This window comes from Chlamydotis macqueenii, chromosome 4 (genome assembly GCF_036417535.1).
Source record: "Chlamydotis macqueenii isolate bChlMac1 chromosome 4, bChlMac1.mat, whole genome shotgun sequence".
In the NCBI taxonomy this organism is placed as follows: Eukaryota; Metazoa; Chordata; class Aves; order Otidiformes; family Otididae; genus Chlamydotis; species Chlamydotis macqueenii.
Genome location: NC_141559.1, coordinates 1,199,229 through 1,218,799, shown reverse-complemented (window position 1 = coordinate 1,218,799; position 19,571 = coordinate 1,199,229). Strand labels below are relative to the sequence as shown.

General features: G+C 40.5%; 1 protein-coding gene and 1 long non-coding RNA gene across 8 annotated transcripts in view; both read left to right on the top strand.

The window, feature by feature from the left end:
* LOC104482331 (N-deacetylase and N-sulfotransferase 3) overlaps positions 1-13,660 on the top strand; it is a 108,922-nt gene extending 95,262 nt beyond the window's left edge. For both annotated transcript variants that reach the window (XM_086746379.1, XM_086746378.1), the window contains exons 7-14: positions 726-908; positions 2,566-2,662; positions 4,002-4,125; positions 7,361-7,535; positions 8,539-8,709; positions 9,780-9,889; positions 10,491-10,593; positions 11,224-13,660. In XM_086746379.1, the coding sequence (XP_086602505.1) occupies positions 726-908; positions 2,566-2,662; positions 4,002-4,125; positions 7,361-7,535; positions 8,539-8,709; positions 9,780-9,889; positions 10,491-10,593; positions 11,224-11,343 (1,083 nt within the window). In that variant the 3' untranslated portion in view covers positions 11,344-13,660. The remainder of the gene's footprint in view (positions 1-725; positions 909-2,565; positions 2,663-4,001; positions 4,126-7,360; positions 7,536-8,538; positions 8,710-9,779; positions 9,890-10,490; positions 10,594-11,223) is intronic.
* Positions 13,661-19,405: 5,745 nt separating this feature from the next.
* Positions 19,406-19,571, top strand: part of LOC147600755 (uncharacterized) — a 40,044-nt gene continuing 39,878 nt past the window's right edge. For all 6 annotated transcript variants that reach the window (XR_015258434.1, XR_015258433.1, XR_015258432.1 and 3 more), the window contains exon 1: positions 19,406-19,527. This is a non-coding gene — a long non-coding RNA (uncharacterized LOC147600755). The remainder of the gene's footprint in view (positions 19,528-19,571) is intronic.

Below are 19,571 nucleotides of genomic sequence, written 5' to 3'. Positions count from 1 at the left end.
GAAATTGCCCATTCATGGCATTAGCAGATTTATTTATAAAAAGAGTCATGTTTCTAATTTCTAATGGAAATTACTCCGGAGAATTCATCTTAGGAGAGTTCTCATGTTTTAAAAAATCTTTGGAAAAAAAAAAAAAAACATTGCTAGAGAGGCAAGAGTTTGCAGATTTTTGTGTAAGAACAGACTCTTTCATCCATGAAAAAATTACTTTGAAGATGGTTGTAAGCAGCCTTACAACTGATGGGATATTGAGAGGGTTTGGAGTGGGGTGGGGGAAGTATTTTATGCACAATTATTTGAAAGCACTCAATCAGGTTTCACGTTTTGTTTCTGCGTATGATTTGACTGTCTGCGCAGTGCTTGCAGGATAGCTTTGTAGAAGAGATGAGCTATTTATCCTATAAAATTTACAGTTGGAGCAACAAGATTTAAATCACAGCAAGAGGTCAGCTACCCTCTTGGTCTCCTATCCCAGGGTAGGATTGCATGTTGTAGTTTACACAGAGCTCATGGTACCTATTGCACAATTTTTTTCATTGATTGCATCGGGTTGACTTGAGGAGGAGGATGTAACTCAACGAAGAACAAGGATAGTAAGATCTACCTGAATACGGTATAAACCTTGCAGTTCTAAATAGAAGCAAAATGTAAATTAAATTTATATTACACTGCCATCTAGTGATACAAAGAGTCAACGTCTGCTTGCTTTATTTTGTTTTCTACAGATCAGCATCTTCATGACACATTTGTCTAATTATGGAAACGACCGCCTGGGGTTATACACCTTTGTGAATCTGGCCAACTTTGTTCATACCTGGACAAACCTGAAACTGCAAACTCTTCCTCCGGTTCAGCTGGCTCACAAGTATTTTGAACTATTCCCTGAACAAAAGGACCCTCTCTGGCAGGTAGGCAGGCTTGCTGATGAAGATATCAGGAAAAAAAAAAAAAAATGTCTTGATGGTGTTTTTTGTGAAGGTCTTTGTTTCAGTTTCTTGGAGAGAAAAGCAGTCAGATTTACTGCTTGGTTCCATAAAACAGTTTCCTGAAGCTTAAGTGTACGTGATTGTTTTCCCTGTTGCTTAAATTTCCATAGAGAGGTTGTGAAATATGTGTCTTTAATTCATTTTATTTGTGACTTTACTTGCGAACAGGAACGAAGCATTTAACAGAGGTATAAGCATATTTTAGCAATTGGCCATTAAACAAATGAGCTGTTTTCCAAGTGTGTGAGGGCATCCAAAAAGAGAAAAGAGCATTAAGACCATGGCTACCTTGATGCTAAAACTGACCAGCCAAGTAGAAATAGGTTAGATAGATTAGGAAGTTATTCACAAATGCCTGAGAACTGCCCAAGCAAGACATTTACCAGCACTTACCACATTGATGTTATCAACTCTGCTGCTTGATTACCTCACTCTCGTAAGTGCACAAATTGAAAATATCAGGAGTGTGAAGACGTGCTAAGGCTGAAGCTTGCACTGACCTTGCAGCTGACACGTCTTCAGCCCATCACCCAGCGCTAAGAGCACGGTCCCTAAAGAGAAACCGCTGCACCAAGCGGTGAGCGCTGTCATGTTCCCTTTGCACGCGCTCAGAGACGGTTCAACCAGTTCATGGAACGTCTGAGTGCTGTAGGTAGATGCGTCCCTACAGTGATAATATTTATCCCAAATATCTTCCTTTTGGGGTGACTTGGTAGAAATATCCTCAGAAGCAAGCTTTACTAGATCAAACATAAAAATCTGTTTAGACTTGCTTTCTCAACTGTTTTCTGGTGTTGGCAATTCAATACCCAACTTAGAATCTGAGTATGAGATTGCAAATTTGGACTTAAATATACATCTTGAAATTCGTTTTGTTATTGAATAAAACATTCAACTAGGGGAAAAAATGTCAAGGATTTTGCATGATGTTAAGAAAGAGTGAATTTTAAAAATGGAAATTAGCCTGTAGGCAAATGACTTGAAAAGTTAGAATTACTTAGGAAATAAATTTGTAAGTAATAGTGACTACCATACTGAATGTGATGTCCTTTGTCTATAATGCACGGGAATCTGAATACAGTCACATTTTTTTAAGCCTAGAAGACTAGTAATTCCCTTTGTCTTGGTGCAGGACTGCCAAGCAACAGTGTCAAAAACAGTTTGCAAGCAGTGTTTCTAAAACAAATTTAAACAGCTTCAGTTGTCAAGCACACATGAAAAAACAGGATTCACTATTATGTACTGATTTGAACTGGAGGATCAGGATATGTATTCGTGAATGGAAATCTTTAAGTTGTAATTAATTTACTATTTTAGTTTAAAAACTACAGCATGTATAGGGTGGTAGCTGTTACAGTAATGTAAAAGAAAAAGTCAGTAATTAGAGAACTTACTAGCAATTTTATGACTTCTAATTTGTAAGTAATTGATCAATTGATTTTGAATGATTCACATATCTCAACTATGTGGGATCACATTTATCTTGGGCATAATTCTGCTGAACGTACCGACATTTCATAGGAGAACCTTATCAGGTGTGATTAGCAATTAAATTCTTACTTGGTCTTCTCCGTTTTAGAATCCCTGCGATGACAAACGGCACAGAGATATCTGGTCTAAAGAAAAAACCTGTGATCGATTGCCAAAATTCTTGGTTGTAGGACCACAGAAAACTGGTGAGGTTTTATTGTGTTTCAACAAGATAGGCCATGTGTTAGCTCAAATAATTCTACTGATTAATCACTTTTTACTGAGACTGCTGTGTCTTGATCATCTAATAGCATTTTTTAATTTTCAGATATCAGCCAAATATAGTTTAATAATGTAAGTTACAACAACAGACAGTACACATACTGAAAATGCAGGGTTCAGGTGTGTGTCAGATTTTTTTTACTTTATGTCAAAATCAGTAAAATTTTGATAAACAGATCAACAAGATAGACAAGATCTTGTCAAAGCGGAAGGAGCAAAGGACAGCCTTTTTTCAAATGGTGTAGATTCTTAACTGCAAGTTCTTGTCTGTCCCACAAATGTCTTGTTTATAGAAACTTGATATTTCATGGCATTTAGTTCAAGCCAAGAAGTTCCCAATGGACAGTTGAGGAGGGCCTCAAAGATAATCAGAGGGCTGGAGCACCTCTCCTGTGAGGACAGGCTGAGAGAGTTGGGGCTGTTCAGCCTGGAGAAGAGGAGGCTCCAGGGAGACCTTAGAGCGGCCTTCCAGTACCTCAAGGGGGCCTACAGGAAAGATGGGGAGGGACTTTTGACAAGAGCAGGTAGGGACAGGACAAGGGGTGATAGCTTTAAATTGGAAGAGGGTAGATTTAGATTGGATGTAAGGAAGACGTTTTTTACAATGAGGGTGATGAGGCACAGGAACAGGTTGCCCAGAGAAGCTGTGGATGCTCCGTCCCTGGAAGTGTTCAAGACCAGGCTGGATGAGGCTCTGAGCAACCTGATCTAGTGGAAGTTATCTCTGCTCTTTGTAGCAGGGTTGGACTAGCTGTCCTTTAAAGGTGCCTTCCAACCCAAACTATTCTGTGATTCCGTCTTTAAGGTCCCTTCCAACCCAAACCATTCTGTGATTCTATGAACTGCAAGGTTGCAGTAGTTTATAAATTAACGTAAAGGTTAATTTTCTCCTCTGTAATCAGAGAATTGCGTGTGTGTTCCTTTCGTCTTCACCAATCCTCAATAGCTACTGAGTCCAAGATTTTAAAATTATTTTTGTGACAGTGTCACAAAAAACAGTAATTATTTTTGAAACACAGTTATTAAAGGTGTGAAAAACATTTCAGCACTGGCACTCCAGTTTCTATGTTAAGTATTTACAGTTCTTTAAATGTCTTCAGTTTAAAAGCCTAGAAAGCACAGATTCTTAGGTGACATAAGTCACCATCCCCTCGCTGAAATGAAACTAATAAAGCTGGTTTAGTCCATCTGTGGGTATGACCCTTCAAAAAATGTGTGTGTCTGTGTGTTTTTTTTAATCTTGGACTTTTATCCTATTTGCAGGTACCACAGCCTTGTATTTGTTCCTGATCATGCATCCTTCCATCATTAGTAACTCCCCCAGCCCAAAAACCTTTGAGGAGGTACAGTTCTTTAATAGAAATAACTACCACAGGGGGATTGATTGGTAAGATGGGTTATTAGTATAAATATAAAAGTTTATATTTTGTGAACAATACAAAAATGACATTACTGTTGGTGATGGTAACTGTTTATAATAGAGAGTGAGATGAAACAATAACCTTCAGTGTCCTTCTAAAATGATAAATAAATGCAAGGGAGTAACAGTCTTACTACAGAATATCATAAATGCACTAACTTTCGTGAGGCTTTCTTGTAAATATTCATATCTGAATGTATGCAAACAGTAACAAAATATGTATTTCTCGTTACATATGCCTTTGCATTTGGGACGGTAATGGTTTTTAGTTGGATATATAGACGTAAAAATTACATTCCTGTTGGAAATCTTGTTTCTTAAGAGAAAAAAAAAATATCAGTAGAGACATTTTTTCCTTTAAGTAGGATTTAGAAATAGCAATCAGGTAAAAGGGAGACAGGAAAAGCCTCTCAAAATGGTTTTCCAAGATCAGGTAATTAGGAGAATGTTAGTATCACTTTAGTGATAGTTAGTAAGCGGTGCTAAAAAAGAGCGTGTATCGCTGCTGCCATGTTCACTGTGGCTACTGAGGAATCACCAAACAGCTGCACCCAGAAGGTCATGCTTAATTTCTTTTTCTCTCAGAAAGTGCTGCGGTATAAAGTACAATAGGATGAAAAGCAGTAACATGCTGTAGAGGCTGGGGAGCACCAGCAAAAGATTATCGATATTTTGTCTTGTTTCTTTTTTTCCCCCAAGTTTAAGGGGAAATAGATTTATTGCCTTTGACTTTGTATTCATCCATGAAATTAAGAGGGTGAACATTGTTACATGGTCTTAGAGCAGACACGTCAGATGCAATTTCTTTTTAAGTCACTTAGTTTTTACAGAGTTGTAATTGTTGCAGCAGACTCTTATTACAAAGTGTGGTGAGTCAGCCAGTTGTTACCCGTGGGGAGATGCTGACTGGGTGACTGGAAATTAGAAAGCTGACTCCTTGCTGTGGAGACTTTTGAAGTCAGTGAAGATGACATGCAAGCGGATCCACACTGATGGAGACAGCCTAAGTAGAGTGAGACAGTTCTTCCACAAAATTAATGTTTTCACATTGCTAGAAGACCACTGTGCTGCTTCTCTCATTATTATAGAATCATTATGGCTGGAAAAGACCTCTAAGTCCAACCGTCAACTCAAGACCACCATGCCTACTAAAATTCCTCCTGTTGTATCCACTGCCCTAAAATACAGATAAAATTTGTCTGTTAACCATGTGCCAAATTACCTTTCTCTTAACACAGCAGTGGTGCGTAAAGCTCCCAGTGGCTGGCTTGTACAGATGAGGTACATTCTTTTGACAGGTTCTCCCTCCACAGCACCCATTTGGCTATTTGCACCTCTGCGCTACACGCCCCACTCACCCCTGCCAGGTTCTGACAGTTGCATCTTGGATACTCAGAACTACCCATTGGTGTAATTGCTTAACTCTTAGATTTGCATTCTGCCTGCCAGACAAATCTCTCAGACCTTCAGTCGGACAGTGTAGTTTAATGCTGGCATGTAATGAGCTTACCAAATGGTAGATAGAAGGTCTCTCCTCTTTAGTCCATTAGTTGGCTAGGATACTGTCAAGGCAAGAGTATTCACAAATAACAATCAGTTCCATTTCTTTTATGGTTATGGAGATGCATCTTTTTCCCAGAGCTGACTCTGACTTAGTCTTTCTCTGAGCTTACGTTTAGACCAAGGCTAACTACACAAGCAGGAGAGGGTTCTTTCAGCCCTCAGCAACCTCAATACGCCGTCTTAAAAGAGGGGTAGATGTATATTGTAGTTTCCCAGTGGAGATGACAGAACAGTAAGATGAGAACTGATCTTTCTGTTCTTGAAATGAAGATGTCTAAATAGACCAGCCATGCATTTCTTTATGTAAGCATTGTTACAGATTTCTTAGATAACTTTCTCTAAAATCTTCTCAGCTTTGCCCCTGTTGACTTTAAGAATTGTCTCATGAATGAGGTGCTAAGCAAGAGTTCTGCAGTCTGTGTTCAACAGAAGTGCTGAGCCTAAACTTTATAATCTCCTGATACCCTGCCTGGTTCCATCTCTTCACCATTTTTCACTGACATCACATTAACTTCTACTTTTTTCAAATTTGCTGTGTTACCTAAAGAATCATTTAACTTTTTCCCAAAATTTGGTGTAACGCCATATTAAATGTTAAGTGTTTCCTTATAAGGTTGGAGTCCTTATTGCCTTGTGCTTACTCAGTCTACTACCAGGGCTTCAGTACAACAGCTTAATGGACACCATACGTGGTCTAGAGCAGATTTGCCGTTAGTGCCCGTTGCCTCTTTCCTTTGCTGTTGGTGTTCTGGTAAAACGTTCTGAGGTTGGGTCATTAGTTTCTAATTATTTTATTTGGGAGCAGAAATTGGTATAGCTTCGTCGTTTGTATTAGAAGTACTTCACTTCTGTGAATAGAACAAAGTTTGAGCACTGGAAGAAGTTTCAGTCCTTAGGCATGATTGTTTTAAATGGTATTTATTTTATCAGTACAGAGTGTAACCGAAGAATCAAAATGAGCAACATTTCCCATCTATTCTTTTCCCCAACAATAATGAAAAGTGGTCTGAAGGCCATGGATAAAGAAGTCTGTATGTGACATAGGAGATTGCTGGAAGTCAACTGCAACTTCATAACACATGAGGAAAGCTCACAAAAAAAAACCTTAAAAGGAATACAACCCATGTTTCAAAAAAAATGTTACTCATAGAACAATAAGTGAAAGATGCAGTCAGTGTTTAGAAACCTTTTCCCTGATGAAGCTGGGAGGGGGAGTCAGTGCGTCTTCCCCAAATAAGGGAGCTCTTTTCTGAGTAAAAGCAATTCTTCTACTGAATATCTTTTTCTTACGGTATTGCGCTGTAGTTAATGTCAGCAAAAGGCCAAACTCGTTTTCTGCTTTTGACTTCGATACAGGTTTGTTCTGGCTGAAAAGAGGGAATTCACTGATTTTAAGAAGATACATGAATGTCATAAAATTTTCACCCAGTTACCAAAATATAGCTGCGATGTCTAGTTGTGTGTAGTGAGAAGAAAGCTAGTAACATATGATTAAAAATGTAATGTAAACTTCTGTTTGCTTTTATTTGGCAATTAGGCTATTGTTTTAATTGATTATTCCAGACTAAAATATACTTAACAGATTTGTCAACCTTTGTGTGACTCTTAAGTAATTCTGAGAATGATGTTGCTTTCCTAGGTATATGGATTTCTTCCCCACTCCTTCTAATGTCACCACTGACTTCCTCTTTGAGAAAAGTGCCAATTATTTCCATTCTGAGGAAGCCCCTAAACGAGCTGCTTCCCTCATCCCCAAAGCCAAGATCATCACCATCCTCATTGACCCATCCGATCGGGCGTATTCTTGGTATCAGGTAAGCACTTTGAAGAACATGGACAGGCACAAGTCAAGGTTTCCACTGTGAATCCTCTCTGTATATCCTTTCAGCATATATGTATATAAAGGATTTGGATAATACAACTTTTTATTTGTCAGTCAGTGCACCATATATGATCACCCGTGGGCTGAGGTATCTGTCAATGTAAACCTGAAAATCTTTCAAGGGTTAAAATACCAGAAGCCACCTCTTCAAAAGTCTGCCTGTAATATAAGCATGTAAAAATGGTTGCTTACTCGATTAATTTGTGTAATCAGCACATATGAAAATTAGTTTATAGACACAGTTGTCGAATTCATGCTCAAAATACAAGACGGATTAAGAAATATTCCTCTGGTCTTTTTTATTTTCCTGATTTCAGCAGGAATTTGGCAAAATGAAGATATAAATAAAAAGATAAAATTCCAAAGATAAGAAAGTTCTTAGAACTTCTATGACATATTTTCTGTTATTTTTTGATGCAAAGTAATCACAGCCCTGAGTCTGTTTCCGTAGCATACCCTGCTTTGGACAGGAGGCTTGATGAGAAACCTACTGAGATCCCTTCTGACCTGAATTATCCAATGATCCTCATAAATACTTGTTTTAAGTATTTACCTTGTGTAAGAAAGAAAATGTGAAACTACTTAGAGGGAGAGCTTCTTAGTATTTGTGTTTATTGTGCCCGATTGGTTTGTACAAAACCTGCCACTCGGTTTAATGAAAATAAACATTTATACATTCTGTATTGTTATTGCTATTATCAGTCTAGCTTCTGATTTTATTTGATACAAACAATATAATTGATACAAATGATGTTTATCACAGCATTTACAATGAATTAATATAGATTAGGACTTCTTAACTTTATGTAGCTTTTAATGTAAATAATCACTCATGGCAAGGTCGCTAAGGCCAGGTTGGAAAGATCAATAAGTTTTGTCTTATTTTCCCAACTTCCGTGGTCTGTAAAATTCCAACAATATAACTTCTTTTGCAGCATCAGCGATCACATGAAGATCCTGCAGCTCTAAAATTCAGCTTCTATCAGGTGATCACAGCTGGACCTCGAGCCCCATCTGAGCTTAGAGCTCTCCAAAAGAGATGCCTAGCACCTGGATGGTATGCTACCCATATTGAAAGATGGCTAACTTACTTCCCACCTTATCAGGTGAATAAGACTGTCACTTGACATCCTAAGCTTATATAGATAATATCCTAAAATATTACCTTTGTAAAAGTCTTGCCTACTGAATACTGATCCTCAGGGATATCCTAGATAAACTAGAGCATGTTTCAAGACATTGATTGTGATTCTTCGTAGCCATGCGGTAAGTAGTTGGTTGACATTGCTAGGGCTATCATTGCTTAGCACCTTACAGCTGGGAGCTTCTTCTACAAAACAAAGCAAAACAATAATGTGGAAGCTCAAGAAATGTCACTGCTGCTCCTTGAACTCTCTTGTACCCTGAACTGCCTTTAACTTACAGCTGTTTTTCATTTCCTCATGCTTTCATCACTCTATGTCTGACTCTTTGTCAGTAATATTAAGGAAAAGAGAACCAGGCATGCTGTGCTTTGTGGTCTCTTTAATATCAGATAATCCATCAGGTTTCCCAAAAGAAAAAATGGAAGGAAACAAAAGGCAAGCCGCTCAATAATATTTCTGTCTGCTCTGAGTGGTAGCAAGTATCAGTGAGCATCAAGGGATGTCAACTGGGATATTGAGAAGGGTTTTGGTGTCTGAACACTTGGACGTTTTTTCATACAATTATCTATTGTTGTATGGGTTTAGAAGTAATGCCTGCACCTAACATCTACCTACTGGTTTCTGTTTTTCTGGTCATTTCCAGTGACAAGCTTTTCAATATTACTATAACGTGTATATGTATATGTTTGCGTCTCTGAGAATTATAGGATATTTCTCTAGACATTAATACCTTTTTGGTTTTTTGTCTGGACAATTCTCCCTCAATTTTCTGCCAGTATTTCTTATCTTTCTAGATCCTTAACAGCTGTTTCTCTGTTGTCACAGCAGCTTCCAATTTAATATCATTTCAGATTTAACTAACATGCCATTTAGCCTGCTCCCAGCTCATTAATGATGATGGCAATTAAAACTGGACCAGTTACCGTTCTCTGGGGCAGTACTCCCCATATAATGAATGAGTTTGGCAGAGGTGAAAGTTTCAGTTTGAAGCCTGAATTTAAATTAAACTTCCATTTATTTTATTCTTGTAGTTGCTAATTATTGATGGACAGCAGCTCAGAACTGACCCATCCACCGTAATGGATGAAGTACAGAAATTTCTGGGAGTCTCTCCTCATTATAATTACTCAGAAGCCCTAACGTGAGTTCGTTTAATCGTCATTTTCACATGTTCCTACATTCCTAAAATACCAGTTAGTCTATAAGTAAGCTCAATGCAAAATAAAGCCTCTCATGCTTCTCCTTCAAGCTGTCAGTAGGATGCATTCTTCCATGTCTGCAAAGAACACAATTCAGGGTTAGATTTTCTGTGAATCATCCAGCGAGCCACTGGATGTGGAGCTTGACTGTTACAAAAGTAGACCTCTGACAAATAGACAAAGTATTGCCCTGTGAGAATTGCATATGAATTTTGGATGAATCAAAAGGAATATTTTTTTCCATAAGTGGAACGTGGAATGCTGGCATGCGTAAACAGAAAGGAAGGAGAATTAGTTTCTCTTTATTTTTGACATTAGCTGCAAGACATATCCAACAGTATCAGTTAGGAATGTACCATCCACTCTGTACATAACAAATACACATGCACACATATCCTTTGGATTCTGACATTTAGATTTGGTTGCCCTGAAAATAAGGCTGATAACCTTAGGTTTACTCTTTTGAGTCTTCAGTCTAAACTTGGGAAATGCATCCTCCTTGCAGTATCTCACAGCCTTTACACTGCAAAATATTTGTTTCAGGTTCGATTCCCATAAAGGTTTCTGGTGTCAGCTCCTGGAAGAAGGAAAAACAAAGTGTCTTGGAAAGAGCAAAGGTAGAAAATACCCCCCTATGGATTCTGAGGTAAACAATTATGCTTGGTGGCATTTTACAGGGACTCAGTTGACATATATGGGACACCACACAGGCAAAATCGTAAGAAGGGAGAGAAGACAAAATTAAGTAGATGCTAATTATTTGACTACCTTTACCTACAAATGAAACATTTAAGGTAGCTGTGGAGTTTTTCAGGTCTTTGTTTCAAATGTGAAGACACAAGACTGTGTTTGTTTATTGTTGTATTTTTCAACTCAAAATACTTCTGAAAATTGGGTTACTAATTGATACGTACCTGCATATGAAGGTATTTTAGAAGCTTTGGTTTCAATCGCACTTCAGTAAATTCAAAGTAACTACATCAGCTTCAGCACGATTCTTAATTTACATGACTATCTGGGAGTAGAATCAGATCCTTGGCTTTGACTTCATATTGGACAACCTTTGTTTCTCTTAAAGTTATGTTTTACAGTTCAGCTCCTAACTGAAGAGCTTAAACTTGCATGCAGTAGATAGAATAAAACAATATAAATAAGAGAAATAATGTAAGAGAAAGTAAGGTTTTGACACAGGTAAAACAAACTTTGAAACCTAGAATTCACAGCAACTGCAGTACAGAATTTGCTAAATAAAAGTTTCTTCTTTTGTATCCATCAGTGCAGGGCTTTTCTGTCAAGCTACTACAGAGGTCACAATGTGGAACTGTCAAAACTCCTGCACAAATTGGGACAACCCCTGCCATCGTGGCTGAGACAGGAGCTACAGAAAGTAAGATAGCATTGAAAAAAGGCTTTTTGAAATCTCTCTTCCACACTTCAGTCATCATGCCTAAAGTCTCCAGTAGCTACCAGAAGGTGGTGTAAGACTTATCTCTTCAAAAAAGAAAAAAAAAAGAAATTAGTTCCATGTGCTGGCATGTGGATTGTGAAAATACATGCGTTTCTTAGAGCTCTGGTGGGCCAAATCCTTCTTGTAAACATTTCTGGGCCTGTGGACTTGTGAACTACTGGGCACATATATGGAAGTTATTTGCAACTGGTATAAGCTTCAGAGATACATGACCTGTCCAATTTCACATAAAATATTTACATTTTTATGTATCGGTTTAAAAGTATTGTGTCTCATGTAGGTTTTGTAGCCCATTGCTAGACTGCTGACAGTTTTTCTTACTATTTGATTATTGTCTTGCATAAAATAAGAAAAGTTAATGTAGCACAAAATGACAAGCGTACTTCTGCCTTTGGAATCAGCTGCCTAATACCCAAGTATATACTGACAAGGGCGAGAAGTATGGTTATCATACATGATTTAGCTGTGCACAGCAACAAAATACATAGAGCAAAATCTGGAAGCCACAGGCAAAAGCAGTGTGGAAAAAAAAACAAGCACACACAAAAAACATTACCTGTGATTATAGCCTGTAGCAACAAACCTTTACAGTGTGGTAAGGGCCTTTGTGCATAATTACTGTGTCTGATTTTATACTGACTGGAGTGGCAAAATACAGAATCTAGCTGTTATCTGAAGAGAAATTTAATTGGATGTGTGAAGCACAGAAGTTGCAGTATAATCCTTACGCGCAGTATTACACTTCAACAGCGGCGAACCAAACTGAAGCAGTGCAATGAACAGTCTTTCACTCCTGGCTTCTGTGAGCAGCCAGATCCCGATACTGTGCTCTAGGCTTATATTTCTGTGCATCAGAAGTAAGTCCACTGAAATAAATTAAAAACTCATAAAGAGCAGAAACAGATCCATACTTAGATTGCCTTAATTTGCACCACTGTTTTTTCCTTAATTTATTTACCTTCAGTCTATGCTTTGTGTATTCCAAGATCCCTCAACCTGATCAAAATTGTAGCATCTTTCAGTAACCTTCAGTTTGTGTCAGCTGCAAAAATTATCAGATTTTCAAATGAAAATTGTGGTTCTGTTTCGAGACATTTTAAACATGTTTGGTATTAAATATTAGGAACAAGCTTTAGGGGAAAAAAAAAAAATACACAGTGTAACCACGGTGGAAAATGACACTCTAGTCATGGAAAACACAAATATCCAGCCTTACATTTATTTGTGTGATACATTTCAGTGATACATCTCACAGTGTATCAGTTTAAGTGTGAGATGAGGTCTAATTAATAGTGCTTAAAAGTTGAGAAAGAAGATCAATGAAAACTTCAGCTGAGTATGGCCTCAGCGCTTCTCCACTGAACTTTGGCTCTGAGTGTTTCTAAAGGCATGAAAACGAAAGAGAGCTCAGCACTAAATGCAATGCTTTTTACAGTAGCTCTGTAATGTTCTCATAATTTGTTTTTGGGGTGAATAGTTAAAAACATGCATCAAATGGTGGGAAAACTTGCTATGTCGCAGTACTGGTTTATGACATTTATGTAATGATATAATTTAACTTTCAAGGTAATGGAATGGAAACCAGTCTGTTATTCCCTAAACAGAAAACAGATGTTGAGATCCTTACTGTACCTCTAACTGGTAATCTTTATTATTTATCGATTTTGTCTGTGTAATTCCCGTTTTTGATAGGCCTGTAAAGAAAAATATCTAGACAAATTTGCTGTATATAACAATATTCTTTACGCAGCACATTTTTGCTAAGGGAATATGCATGATTGATGATGAGGACCTACTAGAGTAGACATGTTTTAAGATGAACATCTTTATTATTTATTAGACAGAATGAGCATTTTCATTTCACTTTAAATATTCACTGTCATATGGATTCGTCCCAAAAGCTGACTTGTCTTAAAATACTTCTTATTTGATAAAAGAAACACTCTGGATTCTGAACATCGATAAAGGAAATACTCCGCGTGCTGTGGACAGCTCACGCGTCCTGCAAGCGTCTGTATGGATTTGTTATAACTAAATTGAATAACTGGAGAAAACACCTGGGGTTTTCATCCTGGCATGATTGATTTTACCCTTGATGTAACCTGATGTAACATCTGTCAAACGTTTTTTAAAAATCTGCAGGGATTGCACGCTGTTTTGTGCACTGCTGCCTCAGTTACTCCATGTTCTTCAGAGCAGCAATTATAAAATAGAAGAAAATAGGAAAAACCTTGGGCGCTCTCAAGTGCCTCTGCACGCAAATCGAGTGCCTCCTACATGCAGGAAGAATGGGCTTCAGCTACATCCATAATTCATTCTTTGTTTTCAAGAATTCCCCTTCTGTCTTCTTTCTCTGGGAAATCAAGGCCCCCACAGAACGAGAATGAGCGGGCAGTTAAGGACAGAGCGGTGCCGGAGACAGGCACATTGTCCCTCCAGAAATTTTACAACAGACAAGGCGACATGTCTCAGGTCTGGGGACCTCTTCTGCGCAGTCCTCTCTGAAGTATGGCAAGGAGCCCCTTGCAATTGTTTGTGGTCTGGTAAAACTGCGGTCACCAGGTAGCACTGAGAGGGAAAGCCCCGCCACGTGCATGACCTTAGCCTTGGGAGACTTCAAGAAACAGAATTACTTTTATTGTGCAGTCAGCTTGGTGAAGAATGAAGAGTCTGAGTAAAGCACGCAGACAACAGCTCGATGTGTTGTTCCCCAGCTCGTAGGATGCACATGAGTACAGCTGAGTAAGCAAGTCACACAGCATGAATTATCTGACAAAGTTTAACCTCTTCTTTTCACAGCTTACCTACAATCAATGTTTGATTTCCAGAAATAGACTATCAGTATTAACACTCTTAAAAAATACTGATTCATGACAACAAATTTGTATCTGCTAGTTCAAGTGAGATGTTTTATAGTGGTTGGTAACACAGCCATGGTTTCTGTTCCCCTGGTAGACAACTACACAAGCAATTTCTTTAACAAATGCTTGATTATGTGAGCTTCACCTTTATTTTCACAAATGTGGTTCTGAAATTTGCTTTCTGCAGACATCCGTGCCATTAAAAAATCGATGTGTGATTATGAGCAAAAAGTGACCATTAGAGGGGGTGTAAACACAGAGCCTGATATGAAATCACTTAATTATTTGAGCAAACATTCCTGAAAATACTGTGATATTTTCCCAGTTCTACTTGTGCAGAAAGAATTAGTTTCAATGATTTGCAGACTATCTTGTACAGAATATCCTTTTTCTTTGCTTAAAAATGTGAAACTTCCTCAGGAAGAAATTAAATAGGTATTTCAGTGTTTATAGATGTAATATTCTTGTCATTCACATTGAATGAAAATTGCTGGAAAAATTTTTCTCAAAGTTTTTTAAAATAAAAAATAGATTATTCTGATAGTGGCATGGTATCTGAAGTGCAACAATAAACTCTGATAAGAAAATGTAGCGCTGTGTGGAAGTGATTTTTGTGTTCACAAAAGTTGTCCTTTTTCAGGTTTGCTAGCAGCTATTGCAGCTTGACACTGAGCTACAGCAGAGTCCAGGAGCATGGGAGCAGCGTGAAATGTTTTCAGAAATGGAAAATGTTGCTTATTCTCTCTGTGAGTGAATATTACTGCTTTGTGCAGCTGCTCATTTTGCTGCTTTTGCTTCCTGCTTACGTTTTACTTCTTGTGCCAGAAATTGCTAATGTGCTATAGAAACATTTCCAGAGCTTGCTATTTTTAAGATAACAAGGAGACTTTATTAAAATTATTTGCCTTGGGGATTCAATGGTTGTGCCAATGCATCAGCCTACACAGACATGAGAAAACTTTTCTTAGGAGAAACCTCTAAAGATGGTATGCGTGTCCAAAGGAAAGTTATCAACTCTTATCAACAAATTTAGAACAGAAAGCTGCTTAATATCTTCATAGAGGTGTAGAAACCAGGAAGCCTATGTCAACAAAATATTCCATTCATGACAGAGAAATTACACAACCTATAATTTAGAAGTCTAAGCTTCTTTTGTGATACCCATCTCTATAGTTCCTAAGAATAACAAAAGTGGAGCAGTAAAGTAATAACAGAAGGGTACTAAGCAAAGGGAAAAGATCCTTGCTACAAGTAACACCTGCCTGACCTCTGTCTCCAATTTATCTGCTTTCATTTCATGTTTCTTTTCAGTTCTTCCAATCCCAAAATTCTTAGAGCTCAAAGGCAAAAGACACTTTTTTGTCTCTGTGGACCACATGGATGAAGAAAGCACAACAGTCTGCATCAAAGGACAAATCACAGGAACAGGAAAGTAATTAACAGCTGTAACCTGCACAGAGGAGGAATTTAGACAAACTAAGGGTGATGGATTTGAAAATCATATAGTGAGCTTGAGTCTTCACCACTCTGTTTTCTGCCAAGTTACTTCTCTTTCTTTTTTTAATGCAGTATTTTCCTTCTTCACTTCCCTTTTTCTGTTCTGATCCTCTTCTTTCTCTTGAGAAATTCCGAGGGGAAAAAAGGCTGATGTACTTTTAATTGCTCAGATGTCTGTCTGCCTAGCAGAAACGTCAATCCAGTAGCACAAGGTCACTATCAGATCTCTTCCAAAAGGTGTGACACAGAAGTGGCCTAGTTCAACCACGACGCAGGGGCTTGGTTCAGAATTACTAGTTCAAGTCCTATAATCTGTGTTCAGGAGACCAGAGAAATGGGCTCTTTTGCCCAAAAAGAAATCTTACTATTGTGTCCTCAGTTATTTCATCAAGACTGTCTGTCCTCTTAAATCTCCCGGTAAAGCACATGTCTTCAGCTAAATTCTGGACTGATTTAGTCCCGTACAAAAAAAAAAAAACAAAACCAAAAGAGAAAAACATTTTTTGCCTAACTTTTTGTACAAACACAGTGCATACATCTTAGCTATAGAACACTGTCTGGAAGGAAAAACATTATGAGCTAAAGGCAGGAGCCAAATCTTTTACAGACGTGACAGAATGAAAATAAAATTCCTGAAGGCAAATGGTGCAAGGCCAGAACAGCTGAGGCTTAACTTACGGCACAGGTAGGACTCTAATTTGTCTCTGCACTTTTGTACAATCCTAGCAGCTGTTTCGTTGTTCTGCAATACTGCCTGATAATCATATGTTTGAAGCAGTAGTATCACATAGAATCAGAGAATGGTTAGGGTTGGAAGGGACCTTCAAAGGTCATCTAGTCCAACCCTCCTGCAAGGAGCAGGGACATCCCTGACTAGGTCAGGTTGCTCAGAGCCTCATCCAGCCTGGCCTTGAACGTTTCCAGGGATGGGGCCTCCACCACCTTTCTGGGCAACCTGTTCCAGTGTTCTATAACTCGCATCGTAAAAAAATTTTTTCCTAATTTCTAATCTAAATCTACCCCCCTCTATTTTAAAACCATTACCCCTCGTCCTATCACAACAGGCCCTACTAAACAGCCTTTCCCCATCTTTCTTGTAGGCCCCCTTGAGGTACTGGAAGACTGCTATCAGGTCTCCCCGGAGCCTCCTCTTCTCCAGGCTGAACAGCCCCAACTCTCTCAGCCTGGCCTCATAAGAGAGGTGCTCCAGCCCTTTTATCATCTTTGTGGCCCTCCTCTGGACCTTCTCCAACTGGTCCATGTCCTCCTTGTGTTGGCGGCTCCAGAACTGGACACAGTACTCCAGGTGGGGTCTCACCTCCCTTGACCTGCTGGCCACGCTTCTCTTGATGCAGCCCAGGATGCGGTTGGCCTTCTGGGCCGCAAGGGCGCACTGCCTGCTCATGTTAAGCTTCTCATCCACCAGCACTCCCAAGTCCTTCTCCTCAGGGCTGCTCTCAATCCATTCTCCACCCAGCCTGTATTTGCGCCTGGGATTGCCAGACCCAGGTGCAGGACCTTGCACTTGGCCTGGTTGAACTTCATGAGGTTGGCACGGGCCCACCTCTCCAGCCTGTCAAGGTCCCTCTGGATGGCATCCCTCCCTTCCAGCGTGTCAACGGCACCACACAACTTGGTGTCGTCGGTGAACTTGCTGAGGGTGCACTCTATCCCACTGTCCATGTCGCCAACAAAGATGTTGAACAGGGCCGGGCCCAGCACGGACCCCTGAGGGACGCCACTCGTGACCGGTCTCCACATGGACATTGAGCCGTTGACCACCATTCTCTGAGTGCGGCCATCCAGCTAACGCGTTATCCACCGAGTGGTCCGTCCATCAAACCCATGTCTCTCTAGTTTAGAGAGAAGGATGTCGTGCGGGACAGTGTCAAAAGCTTTGCACAAGTCCAGGCAGATGATGTCAGTTGCTCGTCCCTTGTCCACCGATGCTGTCACCCCATCATAGAAGACCACCAAATTGGTCAGGCACGATCTGCCCTTGGTGAAGCTATGTTAGCTGTCACCAACCACCTCCTTGCTCTCCATGTGCCTTAGCATGGTTTCCAGGAGAATATGCTCCATGACCTTGCCAGGCACAGAGGTGAGGCTGACCGGCCTGGAGTTACCTGGGTCTTCCTTATTCCCCTTTTTATCCTTATTCCCCTTTTTATCATCATTGTCTGAAGGTGATGAAAACCACCTAACATAACAGATATGCCTTCAATAATTTCCTGTCTTTTCCTTGGGAAAAAAAAAAAAGGTAAGAAATGTGGAAACTAAAATATAAGCCAGAAAGCAGCTTCCTGTACTATACTAGTCATCACTTCCAGCCTCTTCTTCAAAATCTCCCTGACAATTCAAATACAAAGTCATCTCGCTGTAGCTGTTTGAACCGCGTTTTCAGTCCCTTGGCTGTCAGTTCACTGGCATCTGGCCTGCAAAAGGCAAAATCGCCTGCCTCATCCTTCTAGTTATGTCCGTGCGTGGAATACAGACTCACCTTTGAGGTGCGGCCTTTGCCACAGAGCAGCCTTTGCAGCCTGTGCCACCTGGCCTTTAAATACTTAAATCAAAATGCTATGGTGTAAAAGGTATGGCAGTTAGGGGAGGTTTCGGCTTGACATGAGGAAGCGTTTCTGTGCCGAGAGGGTGGTCAAGCACTGGAAGAGGCTTCCTCCAGCGGTGGTCGATGCCCCAAGCCTGGCGGTGTTGAAGAGGTGTTTGGACAATGCCCTTAACAATGCGCTTTAACTTTTATCATAGAATAACAGAATGGTTAGGGTTGGAAGGGACCTTCAGAGGTCATCTAGTCCAACCCCCCTGCCAGGAGCAGGGACATCCCCAACCAGATCAGGTTGCTCAGAGCCTCATCCAGCCTGGCCTTGAACATTTCCAGGGATGGTCAGCCCTGGAGCAGTCAGGCTGTTGGACGAGGTGATCGTTGTAGGTCCCTTCCAACTGAAATAGTCTGGTTTGGTCTGGTCTAATTAAAAATGAAGGTGTGGGAATTTGGCCAGCATTAGCCAGATACACTTGCTTATGTGGACTGGAAAAGGAAAACTACCCATGTTCACCTGAAGGGAAGACCTAATTTTTCTAGCACATCTTTCATGACCTCTTCTTTCTTCTTAGTCTGTGGTTATCAAATAACAAATGGTAGTGGTTTAGCGTTTAAGGCCCATTTTGCGACTGGACTGAGCACGCACACGCGTGTGTACACACATCTATGTGTCGCCATCTCCGTAGAGAAAGCAACACCAAGAACTGCTGTGGTGTGGGGGGTAACTACAGCCTCTTTTCCACGGATCCCCGAATCCCTTTTCTCCTGGCGATGCCACTCAGTAGCTTCAGAAAAGACCAAAAAGCGAAATTAAAGGTTTTAATACTATTTGCCGCCGCCTAGCCCCGCCCATCGGTCGGCATAGCCCCGCCCCCCAAGGCCCGCCCAGGGGCCGGCCCCGCTCCGGCATCGCCCATTTCCCGGAGGGGCGCGCAGTGGCGGTCTCGCGGCGCGAGCTCTCCGAACCGTTGTCTCTTCGCGCGCTGCTGAGGGCAGTTGGCGGGCGCGCGGGGCGGCCGTTGAGCGGGGCGGCCGTTGGCGGGCCGAGGGCCGGGGAGGCGGAGGCGGAGGCGGAGGCGGAGGCGCTGGCCGTGAGGCACCGGCCGTGAGGCACCGCGGCGCGTTTTTCTCCGCAGGCGCAGTTGGGCCCGAGCGGAGCAGCCGCGGGAAGAGGAGCGGAGCCGGCGGCAGCAGGTAGGCCCCGTGGCGAGGTGAGGTGACCAGTGGGAGCCCTCAGG